We start from the raw sequence: 16704 nt of genomic DNA, 5'->3' as shown, positions 1-16704 counted from the left end.
CTGATTCATAGTGTGAACTAAGTAAATGTCCACTTGGAAACATCATCAGTTTCCTGGTGCAGTTTTAGATTGAAAATTAATATCAATTAATTGTATCAAAATAAATTATTTTAAATATTTGAAAAAGGAGAAAAAAACAGGTTGTATAATGTGGTAAAGGTGCTAGCAAGCAAAACAGGTGGAGGTGTAAAGTTGGGAGAGAGGTGGGCAAAGGAACCAGCTGACTAAAACAGAGACTATCATCCCGCACAGCTGACAGTGAGCTGCTTGAGTGCCTGGGTGTGCTGAGGGACAGTTCCACACGGGAGTGACTGCACAGGCTCGGGAGCCAGACTGTCGGCTCGATTCTTCACTGCTCATTTTTAAGCTCTGTGACTTTTGGCAAGTTACTTAAACTCTCAGTGCCTCAGCCCCGAATATGAATAAAAGGATGATAATACCAGTATACATTCTTGTAAAGATTCAAAACCTTAATGTAGTTACATAACTGTTAGAGAGATTAAATTACGGATTAAGTAAATTGAAATATGTAAAGAATTTAGCACTGAGTGTTATGTTAGTGTCTGCTGTTTTACCCCTACTCACTGTACTAGTAAATCTTAAGTTTCAGTATATAGACATAAGTTGTACTCATTAATAATGGACTGCGGTGCTTCACCTGAGATAAGTACCCCTGGACTCTAGATTCAGGATTCAGAACGTCATTGATAAAACTTCTTTATATGTTTCACGAATTCATTTTTGCAATGTGTATGGTGACAACTTAAAGTTAAAAAAAAATAAACAACTACAGGGATTTTTTTATTATTATTTAAAAAATTCAATGACATCCGTAGTTTCACATTGCAATGACAGGCATTTCATTAACAAAACAATTAATAAAAGAGCATATATGTTGCAAAAATTAAAGATGGATTTTCATGGTAGGAAGTTAGTGCCGAGCCAGTGCCTCCTGGGTCGTTGGAGGGGAGCAGCAGGTCAGTTTCTTCTGCACGTTTCTTGGGCACTTTAACATTTTTTTCCTTAGAATTTAATGTTGTCAAAGCTGTCGTTAACATGATACTCAGAGTTTTAAAGAAAAAACCTTCACACAATTAACAGTGCAGATCTAGTCACTGAAGAGCATTTCAGATGTGCCTGAAATGAGTTCCATGTGTGGACTGGCAGGCATTTTTCTTTCATTCTTTGAATTAAATTCAACGGAAATTTTAAGGGGAAAAAGCCAGTTACCTAGTCCCTCATTTTTAAATTAAGTAATTTTCCTAATTAGGTAGAGAAATGATTTTTAAACGTTGTGAAAAACTTTGCTGGAATCCGTTGCAGGTTTAACACATTGGAAGATCATGATAAGCTGCATATCTTCCAGTCACGTGATGATAAATCTATGAGGGAAGCAGTTTTTTAAATTAATAATTATTATATCATTACACGTATTAATTAATAATCATACTATTATACAATAATTAATTATTTTAATTAACACTTCATTATAAAGCCTCATTATTCTGCACTTCAGCAAAACCTCCATCCAACCTACTTCAGGGGAAGTTTTGCTTGGAAGAAGGCAGAGTTTGGGTATGATGACATACGTCAGATGAGTTTTGTTTTGTTTTGAAATATATTTATATTGATTTCAGAGAGGAAGTGAGAGGGAAAGAGAGAGAGAAACATCAATGATGAGAGAGAATCATTGATCGGCTGCCTCCTGCACACCCCACACTGGGGATCGAGCCCGCAACCCGAGCATGTGCCCTGACCAGGAATCGAACCGTGCCTCCTGGATCATAGGTCAATGTTCAATCACTGAGCCATGCCGGCCGGGCAAGTCAAATGAGTTTTCATCTCTAGTTCTCACAGTCCTATAGGTGACTTTTCATTTCTCTCTCAAAAACACTTATCAGTTTGTTCTAAGGACAATGGGTTACTACTCACCTGCCTCTCAATGTCGGAAAGCAGAGCGCTGGCACCGATCCGAAAGAGCTCTGGCTTCAGCCACTCATCTCCTAGCTCCTCCTTTATGAGGGAGAGCCAGGCAAGGGAATCCTTTGCAGTGCGGATGCCTCCTGCCGGCTTAAAGCCTACCTACAAGGGAAGGTGGGAAAGACAAGGTTTATTGTCACTGGGTTACTTTTAAAAATGCTACTGCATTAATACAGGTCTCAATTCTCTCTCTCTCTTTTTTTAGTCTATTCCAGCTAACCCAACAAAAGAGCTTAGATGACTGACTCATGCCCAGTCACACTACAAAATGACTTTTCCAAGACTATTTCCAAGACTAATGAGAAGAATGTGCTTCTGAGGAGGCACTAATGAGAGTTAATAACCCTCATTAACATTGCACTTATTGGAAAGTCATAAACCTCAACCACCTATACTATAGCTGTGAACCTGGGATAAGCAAGAAAGTGTCAATAAATAGGGAAACATATCACAAAAGCCCACTCATTCTACATTTCTGCTAGTAAGCCTGGATAGACGCCTTTCAGCCCTTCATCTTGAGGTGCAAAAGACACACGTGTCTCTAAGACAAGAGCAAACCAGAGAGCCCACACTCACCACACTGGCAGCAATCAGCAAGGAGCGCTGACAGTTGTTTTAATCAGCTTAAACTGCAGGGACGCCTCCCCTGAGTTGTAAGTAGACAGTTATATAAAGCAGCCAGACTCATTCAAGAAGCACAGCAGAAAAAGACAGTGTAGGGGCTCTTCGCACTTCAGTAGTCTTTGAAGGTGCCCATAAAACAGCACCATTTAGCCAATAACTGATGTTTACAAATGATGTCCCTGAGCCCATTGGAAAAGGACAAATGTGCTCTACACACAGTAAAACCTGCTTATCTGGATTCACCTGTCTCAAGAACTAGACTATCCAGTAGAGTAGAGACTCTCTAGACGGGAGCAATCAAGAAAACACCCCCTGGCCCGAGTCCTAACTCTCATGCACTTGACAACTCGGAGTTGTGGTTTCCTAGGCACACCAGCAGCGGTGACAGCTAACAGAATACTAGAGAAGGGAAGCAATAATAAACGAACCCAAGCTAGAAACCTCGTAGTTCACCAGGACTCCACCGTTTTCCTCACCACACCACACCCAATCGATCAACCGCCAGGTCCCGCCAATCCTACCCTCTTTCACTTCTCTATGCCCCCTGTGCACACTTTCCTATCTACTCTCACTTTCACTGCTTTCGTTTTGACCCTCATCACTTCTCACAAGGAATATCAGTAAAGGTCTCCCAACTGGTTTCCCTGCCTCAATCACACACGTCGCACAGCTAAGCAGCAGCTGTGTAGAGATTCTAACCACATCTGCCTATTGCTCTGGAACCCAAGTGACTCTATAAGAGTGGAGGGAGTTGGGGGAAGTGGGGCAGGCAAGTGGGATGGGGTTATTTATTAAAAAGAGGCAAAAAAATCTATTAGCTGATATTAGCATACATGTTAATCAGAGGAGCACTGCTATCCAGTGCTGCCTATAGATTTTCCTACATGATTCAGTTGTGTCAGCAAGTCTGTTTGGCAATGCTTCTGAAGACAGGTTCTAGAATAAGTCTGCACCTTTTATAAGGCAGAGAATATGGGAAACATAAATCTGCAATGAAATCAGTTATGAAATATTAAACCTCTGCTTCTCAGGAGTGGCACTAAGCATGGTCTGGAAGGCGGCTGATCCCATTTCAAAACTCCCCTTAAATCAATGATGTAGAAACTTTACAGTCTAAGGGCTGCCCAGGCAACCTGTCAACAACCCGAAAGGATGCACCTGATTTGCAAGGCACACATACGAGCACCTCCCTGTGTGAAACCAACTGTGATGAAAACGAATACAGTTTACCTTATCCCTGTCCCTATCGTAATGACACTAGGATGAACTTGGCTTTCTAGCTGAGGAAAGGGTCAACACAATTCAAAAAGAGAGTGCTGAAAGACAGCAAAACATCTCTGGCTCTCTACTCTGGTCTAGAACATAGAGCATTTAAAAATTCTATTGACATTCTTTGCTTGTTGTCTAAGGGATCTCCTGGGAAGAGACTTGCTCATTTTTGTGTCCCTAACATAAAACATAGGTTAACATGGTACATAGTAAGGACTCAATGAATGTTTGTTGAGTCTAAAACAGGACTGGGTTCCCAATGGAGAGTTTTAGTCCCATGGAGCTTATGAAACGTGGACATGCCTGAGGACTCCCCCTGATGCAGCACTGCAGGGATGCGTGCCCAGGCCTCTACAAGTAGAAAAAGCTTCCCATCTATGTGGCTGTTATTGGGCTGAGAAAAAGAAGTGCTGATCTAGTAAGTGGTGGGCCCACTCACTCAAATGGGGGAGGGAGCATAAAGATAAGAGTTATCTCATTTTTAGAGCTTTAAATTTTTAAATTTGGATCACTACAGAAAGACAACCAAGTAGAGGTTATTCAAGTTGGGTCAACTTTCATATGTAGGTCACAGTTGTTACTTAACCTATTTTGTACTTTTTTAAGATACAAAGTTATTCTTTTATACACGTGTATATACTAGAGGCCCGATGCACGAAATTTGTGCAAGGGGCTCGGCCCTCGCAGCCCCGGCTTCATCTGGAAGGTCGTCCGTCCGGTCTAATTAGCATATTATGCTTTTATTATTATAGACTATTACAGATATATTAATTGATTTCAGAGAGGAAGGGAGGAGAAAAAGATAGAAACATCAATGATGAGAGAGAATCATTGATTAGCTGCCTCCTGCACACCCCACACTGGGTACTGAGCCCACAACCCGGGCATGTGCCTTGACCGGGAACTGAACTAGGACCTTCTGGTTCATAGGTTGGCAATCAACCACTGAGCCACACCAGCCGGGCAAGATATGAAGTTATTCTGAAGGAGAAAATTCTGGAAGGAGTAATTGCTTCTCAAACCCAGTACATTCTCAAAAAGGTCTCCGATTCCAAAATAAACGGAAGCTACAGCCACATATAAAGTCATCACATCCAGTTGGCAAAGGATTAAAGATCTTTTTAGGGGTTTCTATTCGGCAGAAATCACGAGATTGGTTTTACAGGATGTCTTCTGAGGAAGGGAAAGTCTCATTAAAAAAAAAAATTATCGTTCTTTCCAAGGATGTAAAAAAAATTCCTTTGAGATAATTTGCAACTAAACAAGCAACTTGAAGTGAAAAGAAAAATGCAAACTCATTTTAAAAAACACCTCATACGCATTTTTTCTTTTAACTTCATGTTTCAAAAAATATGTATTATTTTTCGAAAAGCTGACAAAAGCTAGCATATACCCTCCTCAGCTTAACAGCCTTCCAAAGAGCACATCTAACTGCCATAAAACGCAAAAATGGATATTTAATTCAAGAGCTATATAACGTCTAGCTACCTTTTCCCTGCTGTTTCACAGCATTTCATTATTTTGTTTAATAAGTTCATCTCCTCAAGAATTTTCTCTTCACCTCATATTATTAAAAGTAATAAGTTTTTCTGGACCGGGGGTTTCCCAACAGAAAAACCAATTTATGTGTGTCCTTCAATAATGACAGGAAAAGATTATTTCCCATTATATTGCATACTTTTCATATCACCACCACAGCTTATCATTCAATAAATGTTACTCTGCAATTCTTTCCATTCCTCAAGGAAGTTTAATTTCTGCATTAACCTGTTTTCTCTGGCCAACACCTTACCAGAAAGCCTCTGTGTTGCAGCAGAATTAGTTCGTTAAAGAACCCATTTAGGAATTTCTTGTCAGTGATAAAATTGTCTTCGGTTAAGAAAAGGACATAAAGTAAGTTTACATCTTGATCACACATACTTACTCCCACACTCACACTCACTTTCTGTTCCCTGCACATGTTTCTCCGGGCATGTGTTCTTTTGTAATGAAAAGTAAATTAAACATTTATCTTAATAAGGGTAACTCATTCACACCTTCTGCATGCGAAGACAGTTATCGTGGCTGTAACACGTATTATAAATAGCATTAGCTTTGCTCTGAAGGAAGATGTGCTGGCAATAGCATACCTTGTTTCCAGTTTTCCAGAAGAAATCTCTAATGGCCCGTAGCATTACTATAGCTACCGGGAAGGTGGCATTTACTGTTTCTTTTCCAGTAGAAGTCTTAATAAAATCTGAACCTAAAACACAAGGCAGAAACACTGCGTGTCAATTTAAACACTTATTTTTTTACACTTTTGAGTCAGTGGAAGAAAGGAGTTGTGTAAATTTCTTTTCCCGAAGAACACAACTTTTTTCAAGAATTAGTTGAAAAACTAAAAAATATGTATCTCTTTAAAATAATTATTTCCATGCTCTTTTTTCTCCTTACTATAAAATGAATTACATTAAGCACCAAATGAATTCTTGCGAACCCCCGGGGCCCTTGCCTCTATATTTCCATATCACCAATTAAAATCAAGTTGGTTTATTTAATGCATAACTGAGATGAATAAAACAATTTTATTCCCTGTACTTAGCATCATATAACACTTTACTACAAAAATGGATTGCCAACTCATTTTCCCCTCATTTCCGTATGCTTGATAGAAAGCACACAGAACAGCTGTGACAACACAAGATGAATCACCAATAGCTGATTTCCACTGTGTTGTTTGTTAATAAATGCACTGTCTTCCAACCAGATTAGGGTTTTTATGAAAATCCTATGTTAGTTCATAACTTGCAAATATTTTAAATGACTTCTTGTCTCTGAAATATATCTTCTACCTATTGGTGCAGTTTAACAGAATAACATAAAGAAACAAAGAAACGATAATAACAGTTAAGATTCACCAAGGGCGATGCACCATGCACTATTCTAGGTGCTCTGAAAGTATTAACTCAGTTAATCCTCATGACAGCTGTAAAAGTTAGGTACTAAAATGATCCACTTTTTTTGAGAGAGAGAGAGAGAGAGAGAAACATTGATCGGTTGCCTCAGTTGCCTCCCATACACTCCCCGACTGGGGATCGTACCAGCAGCCTTTCGGTGCATGGGACAATGCTCAACCAACTGAGCCACTCTGGCCAGGGCAAATGATCACCATTTTTAAAGAGGAAATTGAAGCACATAATGTTAAGTAACTTGCTTGAGGTTACATAGTAAGCAGAGGAGGTAGAATTTTAACCAAAGCAATATAGCTTACCCAATATGCTATAGTGTCTCCAAGAAACTTACTTAGTTCACACAGACATATAGCCAAACAGAGATCCTGTCTTCCATGTGGTTACCTATTCCTGAAATACTCAAAGTGTGGATAACAGACCAGCAGCATGGGTACCCTCAGGGCACCTGTCAAAAGTGCAGACTTCTCAGGCCCTACACTAGACCAACTGAATCTAAATCTGAATATCAGCGAGGTCCCTACGTGATTCCTGTGCAAATTTACAGCCCTAGCCCATTGAATCCATGGATCCATAGGTAAGGCAAATCTCTGAGAATCTCTCATGGTCTATCAAAAAAATGGTCGATGGAAGTGGAGGGAAAAAGTGGCCAAAACTTTCCTCTCTAGTTTCCATTGGAAAAGATACATCCACAACTATTGTGTGTATGGAAAGGTTCAAAATGATATGTCTTTAGCATGTGCACTGTGTGTAAAGCACTGTGAAAAGTATAAAAAAAAAATCCACACCCTTACCCTCGAAGCCACATACATTCTACATGCAAGTGGAGGTGAAACCTAGTCCTGCGTAATCACGTGATGAGCTAGAAGTCAGCAGATCTGGTTTCCAGCTCTAGCTCTGAAATTTACCTTCAAATTCCATCTCCTAATCTCACTCATTTTTAAAATATATTTTTATTGATTTCATAGAGGAAGGGAGAGGGAGAGAGAAATAGAAACATCAAAGATGTGAGAGAAACATTGATCTGCTGCCTCCTGCACGCCCCCCCACCAGGGATCGAGCCTGCAACCTGGGCATGTGCCCTGACCAGGAATCTAACTGTGACCTCCAGGTTCATGAGTCGATGCTCAACCCTGAGCCACATCAGCTGGGGCCTAATCTCTCTTGTTTGTAAAATAGATCTGAAAATTCTTACTGGCTTCATAGTGCTATTTGAGGAATCAAAAGAGACAGTCTATGTGAAAGCACTCTGAAAACTGTTAAGCGTTATACACATGCGAACGGAGCGAAGACCTAGGTAGGGTTGCAGTCTAGAAATCCCATAGGAATTCCGACATATTGGAACAGGTCACTGGAAGCCGTCTTTTCTTTGGGTCTGGAGGCAGGCCCATGTGGGGAAAATGGAGACATAATTGCCATGCATGCATTCATTCAACAAATATTGACTAAGTGCTTACTATGCTCTAGAGTCTAGACTCTTCTAGATGCTTGGAATAAACCACTAAACAAAGTTCCTGCCCTTGTGATAATTTCTGGAAGAGGAAGACAATAAGCTTAAATATATAACAAAAGTTAGTGCCGTGAAACAAATAAGCAATGTAACAGGAGAGAGCGATGGATTTGGGGAGAGATGCTATATTTAAATAGAGTCCTCATAAAAGCATCTCTGATGAGTGAAAAGAGCCTCACAAGAAGGAAACCAACATCTGCCTTCCTCTTCACATTGCCTTCTCTCCCCTGTGTGAGCTTACGCTTCCTCTGCCTCCCTCTTACCAGAACATTTATGATGGCATTTAGGGACCACCCAGATAATCCAGAACAATCACTTCATCTCAGTGTCCTTAATTTAACCACATCAGCAAAATCCTTTTTTCCCAAAAATAAGCTAATATTCACAGGTTCTGGGGATTAGGATGTGGACATATGTTTGGGAGCCATTATCAGCTTACCACACTTCCCAATCTTATACCTTTTATCCCATTTTCTTGTCTTATTGCATCTGGTAGGACTTCCAGGACAATGCTGAACAGGAGTTGTGTGAGAGAACAGCCTTCCTTGTTCTTCAGGGGAACTTAGAGGGAAAGTATCTAGTTTCTCATCATAAGTATGTTAGATGAAGTATGTTCATTATCAAGCTGAGGATGTTCCCCTCTATTCCAAGTTTGCTGAGAATTTTTATTATGAATCGGTGTTGAAATTTATCAAATGCCTAATCTGTATCAACTATATGATCACATGACTTTTCTTTCTTACATTATTGATACAGTGGATTACATTATATCAAGCCAGCCTTGAATCTCTATAAAGTAAATCCCATTTGGTTGTGGTGTATAATTACTTTTATACATTGTTGGCCGCATTTTACTAATATGTTGTTGAAGATGTTTGCATCTATGTTCATGAGTGATATCCTATCTAATAAAAGAGTAATATGCAAATTGACCATCACTCCAACACACAAGATGGCTGCCCCCATATGGACACAAGATAGCCACCACAAGATGGCCAGCAGGGGAGGGCAGTTGGGAGGGATCCGGCCAGCAGGGGAGGGCAGTTGGGGGTGACCAGACCTGCAGGGGAGGGCAGTTAGGGGCAATCAGGCTGGCAGGGGAGCAGTTAGGCATCAATCAAGCTGGCAGGGGAGTGGTTAGGGGGTGATCAGGTTGGCAGGCAGAAGCGGTTAGGGGCAATCAGGAAGGCAGGCAGGCGAGCAGTTGGGAGCCAGCAGTCCTGGGTTGTGAGAGGGATGTCCGACTGCCCATTTGGGCCTAAACGGGCAGTCGGACATCCCTCGAGGGGTCCCAGATTGGAGAGGGTGCAGGCTGGGCTGAGGGACACACACCCCCCATGCACGAATTTCATGCACCGGGCCTCTAGTTGATCTATAGTTTTCCTTTCTTGTAATGCCTTTATCTGGATTTGATATTAGGGTAATGATGGTCTCACAGTCTCTCTATTATTTTCTGGAAGAGACTGTAGAGAATTGGTATTTCTTCCTTAAATGCTTGGTAGAATTCACCAGTGAAATCATCTAGAGCTGAATTTCATTTTTGTAAGGTTATTATTATCTTTATTTGTAAGGTTATATTATTTTTGTAAGGTTATATTATTTTTATTTAAATATTGATTTTAGACCATCCTATTTTTTAACAATTTATAAAGTTATTAAATAATTTTAAAACATTCTATAGTTTAAATATTTTATAAAATAGATTAAAATTAAAATAATTTCTTTAATAGTTATAGATTTATTCAGACCTTTTCTCTTTGTGTGAGTTTTGGTTGTTTATGTCTTTTATCTATTTAATCTAAGTTATTTAATTGTGGGCACACAGTATTCCTTTATTATTGTTTTAGTGTTCGTAGGAAGAGTAATGATCCTCCTTTCATTTATAATATTAATTATGTCTTTTATCTTTTATTCTTCAGTAGTCTGTCTAGAAGTTTATCAATTTTATTGATTTTTTTTTTAAAAAAACAGCTTTTAGGGTTTTTTAATTTTCTCTGTTGTTTTGTTTTCAATTTCATTGATTTCTGCTCTGATTTTTATTTCTTTTGTTCTGCTTGCCTTAGGCTTGCATTGTTGTTCTTTCTCTATTTTCCAAAGATAGAAGGCTGAGATTATTGATTTTAGACCATTCTTTTTTTTTAATATATATACCTAATGTTATAAATTTCTCTCTAGGCAATGTTTTTGCATTGTAGAGTCTGCTTTTTCGACAATCTTCTTTTCATTGCTAGATTTAGACCATTATCATTTAAAGCTATTGTTGATTTAGTTGAATTAATATCTACATTGTTTATCAATTTTCAATTTATTGTGTTTTTATCTTTATTAAATTTTACAACTCTTTTTCTGACTGCTCTAGCTATAGTTGAACATTTTATATAATCCCATTTTATGTCCTCGCAGCATATCAGTTAAATTTCTTTTGTACATTTTTTTATTGGTTGTCTTAGAGTTTCCAATATACATTTTTAATAATCTAAGTCTACCTTCAAATAACACTGTACCACCACACAGGTATTTCAGGTACCTTTTAACAAAATATTCCTAATTCCTCCCTTCTGTCCCTTAGAATATTGCTGTCATTCATTTCACTCATCTACTTAGTATACTTACCCAATACATTGTTACTGTTAATACTTTAAAGTTTTAATCTTTTAGATCAATTGAAAGAGAAAAATTATTTTTACTCTTCATTTATTCTTTCTCTGACATTCTTCATGTTTTAATATAGATTGGAGTTTCTGATTTACATCATTGTCCTACTCCTAACATTTCTCATAGGGCAGATCTGCCGGCAACAAATTCCCTCAGTTTTTGTATGTCGGAGCTCCTTCACTTTTAAAGGATAATCTCACTGGACATAGATTTCTAGGTTGGTGAGAGTTTTCCTCTCTCAATACTTTAAGTATTTCACTCTACTCACTTCTTGCTGACATGGTTTCTAATAAGAAGGCCACTGTAATTATTTCCATTTTTATCTATAGGTAAAGTATTTTCTTTCTGTTTTTTAATTCAAGATCTTTTATTTGCCCTTGGTTTTTGTCCATTTGAATATGATATATTTCATTGTAATTTTTTAAAATATTTATCCTGCTAGGTGTTCTCAACTTCCTGGATCTGTGGTTTGGCATCTGTCATTAATTTTGGAAAATTCTTGACCATTACTACTTCAAATATGTTGTCTGCTCCATTTCTTAATTTTCTTCTTGTATTCCAATTACACATATGTCACACCTTTTGAAATTGTCCCAAAACTTTTAGAAACTCTGTTCTGTATTTTTCAGCCTTTTTTTTTTCTTTCTCTCTTTATATTTCACTTTATGGGGCTTCCCTTGACCTATCTTCATGGTCACATGGTTCTTTCCACAGTCTACTGGTGAGCCCGTCTACTAATGGGCTCAGTCCTGCCCAGTGATGAGCCCATAAGGAATTCTTCATTTTTGTTCGTGTTTTTGATTTCCAGCATTTCCTTTCGATTATTTCTTAAGAGTTTCCATCACTCTGCTTACATTGCCTTTCATTTTCTCATGCTATTTTTTTCACTAACATAACATACTAATCATAGCTATTTTAAATTTCTTTCTGATAATTCCAACTTCTCTTTTACATTTGAATCTGATTGTAATGCTTGCTTTGTCTCTAAAGATTGTGGGGGTTTTTGTAGTGTGTGTGTTTTGTTGTTGTTAATCCTCACCTAAGGATATTTTTCCATTGATTTTCAGAGAAAGTAGAAGGGAGAGGGAGAGACAGAGAGAGAAACATTGTTGTGAGAGAGACACATCATTAGGTTGCCTCTGGCACATGCTCTGACTAGGACTGGGGATCAAACCTGCAACAGAAGTACGTGCCTTTGACTGAGGGCCAATGCTCTATCCACTGAGCCAAACCAGCTAGAGCCAGACTGTACTTTTTCTTGCCTTTTAGCATCTCTTATAATTTTAGATGAAAGCTTGACATGACATATTGGGTAATAGGATACAACTATTATATAAACAGGCCTTTGGTGTAAGATTTTATGTTAATCTGGCTGGGAGTTGGGCTGTGCTTAATGTTTGCTGTAGCCATAGGTACCAGAGTATTTAAATCCTATAGTATCTTTGTTTTCTTCTTCCCTGCTTACTTAGGGCTTCCTAAGCACTCCTCCTCAGATAGTCTATGTTTTTTCATTTAGCTCTGTCACTGTAATCCACAGGATTATTGGAACCCCATTACTGTGATAGTAATGTATGGGGGAGAGAAAATCCAATATATAAAAGCCTAATAAGCAAATTGTCCCTTTGGGAGTTCAACCGGGAGTTCAACTGCTTGCTATTACATGCACTGACCACCAGGGGGCAGCGCGAAACATGGCGGGCATCAGTAACGCGGCTCTGGCAGCAGGCGGCAGTGGAAGCACTGCCGGCCCCGATTGGCCCCAACGAGAGCAGGACTGTGATGGGATGGTGGAGCAGGTGAGTGGGCGGTGCCAGGCCAAAGCAGGTGCAAGCGGGGGGGCCTGATTGCACCGCCAATCACCCCGCACATGGCGACCAACAGCAGCGGCAGAGGGCGGGGCCGCCACCTGGCTCCCAGGCACTGAGGGACCTGGGCAGAGGGCCCAGCCCCAATCGATCGCCCCACAGGCAGGATGGTGGAGCAGGTGAGGGGGCGGCACCACGCCAAGGCAGGGTGCCAGGTGGGGATGTAGAGCTGCAAGGCTGGGGGCATGAGCTGAGGCCTCATCCCCGCAGGCCACACCGAGGCACCCCACCCATGCACGAATTAGTGCAGCACCGGGCCTCTAGTATTTTATAATCTTATAATTAAATATCAGTCTTCTAGTGGGCCTGTGTTGCTGGGCTATAACCTTCACAAATGTGTCCTAGCTCTTCTCCCCACTTTGGTGAGGTAGGAAGACTAGAACCCACAAAAGTATTGGGGTTACACTCAGCTTCCAACAATTTGTCAAATTTACCATTTAAGTGTTCCTACCAGTGTATGGTTCTAGCAGGTAAGCAGATCTCGATGGTGACTCTTAGGATTTCCCTGTCTTTCCAGACTTCAAGGTGGCAGTTTGCCCTACTACCTAAGTTCTTTGACGGTTCTTAGAAAAGTCATTGATTTTCCATTTATTAGGCTTTTTCATGTTCTAAAGAACAGGAATAGCAACTTCCAAATTCTTTACATGTTGAAGCTAAAACTAGAAGTCCTTAAATATTAAGAGCAGCCTTTATTATTTAGAAGTTAGATATGGATGGAGATACAAATTATATATGGTATTTAAGGTATTTTAGACATATGCCAAGAAACTATTACAGTCAAGTAGAATTGGAAAGATTCAGAGAGATTCACTTTACCTAGAATGATATGGGACTGGTAGAATTTGGTACAAACCCTGAAGGAGAATAAAGAAGAAGGGAATAGAAGAATGACACCATTAGAAGAAACACAACAAACATAGAAAATATAAGACACATCTAAAGAATAACAAGTGGATCCATCAAAGGAATCTCTGTGAGGGGCAGGGAGCATGAGGGTTGGGGGATGGTGATATTTGGTGTGAGTGTGTCAATGTGTGTTTTGGAACATCCTATATAATAAAAACCTAATATAAAAATTGTCCCCTTGACCAGGAGTTTGACCAGGGGGCAGGGCAGGTTGGCCAACTGCCCGTGGCCCCTCGCCCTGGCTGGCCCACCCTGGCCAGTGGCAGCAGGCGGCCGGGGGAAGGGAGGCCCCGGCTGGCAGCCAGCAGCCACTAGGGACCCTACCTGTACTCAAATTTCATGCACTGGGCTTCTAGTGTGACTATAAAAATCCCTTGGGAAACATGAGGTCTGTCCCCTGAAATCAGTGTTTAAGATGCTAAATTTGGTATCTTATTAGATGCGGGGAGGAAAGACAATGGAGAGTCAGAGATCACACAAGAGATTAACACAGGTATGCAGGCACCACTGGCTATTTCTGTAAACCAAGGAATAAGACTTAGCTTTCACTACACAAAATACTATAGAAAGTACATTAGTATTATACTACTGTCAAAAACAATGGACTTTCCCATGGGACTAAGTGGCACACACTTTTGTTTTACTTCTCATTTTAATATTGCTTCCTTAGCCCCTCTGCTAAAACAAAATTACCTTAGAGAAATAAATGCTAGATTTAGAATATCTAACACCACAGAACACCATTGACTCTCCTCAGAGCTTATGTAAATCCAACCTTAACCAAGCTCACTTCTGCTCAGCTTGGGGAAAAAGACCTTAAGAGAAAATATCTCACAATTAGAATAGCTATCCATATAAATGTTCTCTCATCAGTGCCCACAATTTCAATGAAATGACTAACTTGGAAGATGAAAGGCCTGGAAGTCAAAAGTAACACATTAAATAGACTAGTATTCAACTGTAATTAGTTGAAATTAAAATTAATAATAAATTTATAGTATTATATCAAAACGTATTTTTTTCTTTTCCTAATTTGAAATCTCTTGCACAATACTTTTTTCGTGGTCTAAAGCAACTCAAAGCTTTTCTAAGGCCCATAATTACAAGTCTCCACGGTACAGTTTCATTAAAAACTTTCATTAAACAACAGCTGCCCTTGTATATGGTCTTCTAATCAATTTGGTCAAACAGAATGACTTCTAATCAGCTGTTGATAAAAATAGAAGATGAAATTTTAATTCTAATAGATTAACCACAAACTCAAGACAGTCTTCAAAATCCATCTAGCTCTATTCTCCAGTGGATTTAATGACTATTCAGCAACTCATTACTAAATAGAACAAGATGAACATTTTCCAGTTCATTAAAGAAATGTACTATGTATTTTTGCATTGTCCTCATGATTCGTTACAGGGAGTCTTAATTACAAGATAATGGATAATGGTTATTAAATGCAGACTGCAGTAATGAAGCTCTATTCATTTGCGAACCTCAGAGACTGCAAAGGGAAGAAAATAAAATTACTAGCTTCAAAAGATTAACGGATCAAATTATTATTCAATTTTGAAAATCTCATTCAGACTTCATAGAAACAAGAAGAGATTAAAAACTAGTATTAAGACCAAAGTAGTACATTTAAAAAAATAATATCTTAAGGCTATTACTGCATAATAAGCTTCAGATGTGATTATTAGAAAAACATATAGCTAACAATGGGAAAACATACATTTTTATTTCCTGAACAACTCTTATTTATGAGATAGGAAGTTACTAGTAGAATCTTAAAGAGAGTCTTGGTGAACATGGGAGATATATGCTACTATGCTACAAAAGAAGAGCACAATGGAAGGTATTATTAACATTTTATACCTCACTAATGAAAATAGGATTAAAATCAACTGCTGCGTGAGAAAGCTTGTCATTAAGTGGAATTCATGCCAACCCAATAATAAGAGCTTCTGGGCACATTACTCATTAGCACTATGTTTTCTATCATTCTCTAAAAAAAACCCTGATTAAAGTTAGCAAGAGAGTTTTGTGTGGTAATTCTGATACTAATTTATACTTGCACTCTGCAATGGGACACCTTTTTTAATCCTCACCAGAGGATATGTTTTTATTGAACCTGCAACCCAAGTATGTAACCTGAATGGGAATTGAACTGGCAATCTTTTGGTGCACAGGATAATGCACAACCAACCGAGCCACTCTGGCTGGACAAGGACACCTTTAAAAAAATATATGTACATGTATATATATACACACACTGAGTGGCCAGATTATTATGATCTCTGGACGCACAATAATCTGGCCACTCAGTGTATATCCTATATAATAAAAGGCTAATATGCAAATTGTCCCTTCGACCAGGAGTTCGACCAGCAGGCAGGCCTGCCAACCGCCATGTCCCCTCCCCCTGGCCAGGCTGTTCGGACCCCACCCATGCACGAATTCATGCACCGGACCTCTAATATATATTGTATATACATTGTACAAAAGTATGAAGCCCCAGCCCGGCCAGTGTGGCTCGGTTGGTTGAGTGTCATCCCATGCACCAGGAGGTTGCCAGTTGAGGTTCAATTCCAGTTTAATTCCAGGTCAGGGCACATGCCTGGGTTATGGGCCTGATCCTCAAATTAAAACATATTCTTTGACATTATATTCTTTCACTCAACAAAGGCCTGAAAATAATTTAGGGAGAGATAAGGACCCAGTGTTATGGTTGAAGAACTGGCCAAAGATGAAAGCAGAAGCCCCCTGAGGGGTATCAATATGGTGCTGATACTCGGTCTAGAGACCAATTATACCACAAACACATCCTTACATGACCCAGAGATAGAGGGGAACATTTTCTAAAAGAGAGAGGAAAAAACGTAAGAAGGAAAGAAAAAGAAAAAGAAAAAGAAAAAGAAAAACACCTGCTCTCTCAGTTCTTTCCTTCATCCTG

General features: G+C 39.3%; 1 protein-coding gene across 1 annotated transcript in view; it reads right to left on the bottom strand.

Annotated features, from left to right (window-relative positions):
- Positions 1 to 800: 800 nt before the first annotated feature.
- The window catches only part of DERA (deoxyribose-phosphate aldolase), a 98626-nt gene continuing 82722 nt past the window's right edge, over positions 801 to 16704 (bottom strand). The window contains exons 7-9 of the mRNA XM_079775957.1: positions 6003 to 6115; positions 1933 to 2082; positions 801 to 1382 (exon numbers count right to left, since the gene is read on the bottom strand). Coding sequence (XP_079632083.1) covers positions 1326 to 1382; positions 1933 to 2082; positions 6003 to 6115 — 320 coding nt within the window. The 3' untranslated portion in view covers positions 801 to 1325. The remainder of the gene's footprint in view (positions 1383 to 1932; positions 2083 to 6002; positions 6116 to 16704) is intronic.

The sequence above is a fragment of the Cnephaeus nilssonii genome (assembly GCF_951640355.1).
Source record: "Cnephaeus nilssonii genome assembly, chromosome: 6".
NCBI lineage: Eukaryota > Metazoa > Chordata > Mammalia > Chiroptera > Vespertilionidae > Cnephaeus > Cnephaeus nilssonii.
Note: the sequence above shows the minus strand (reverse complement) of the source record. Positions and strands in the feature narration are given on the sequence as shown.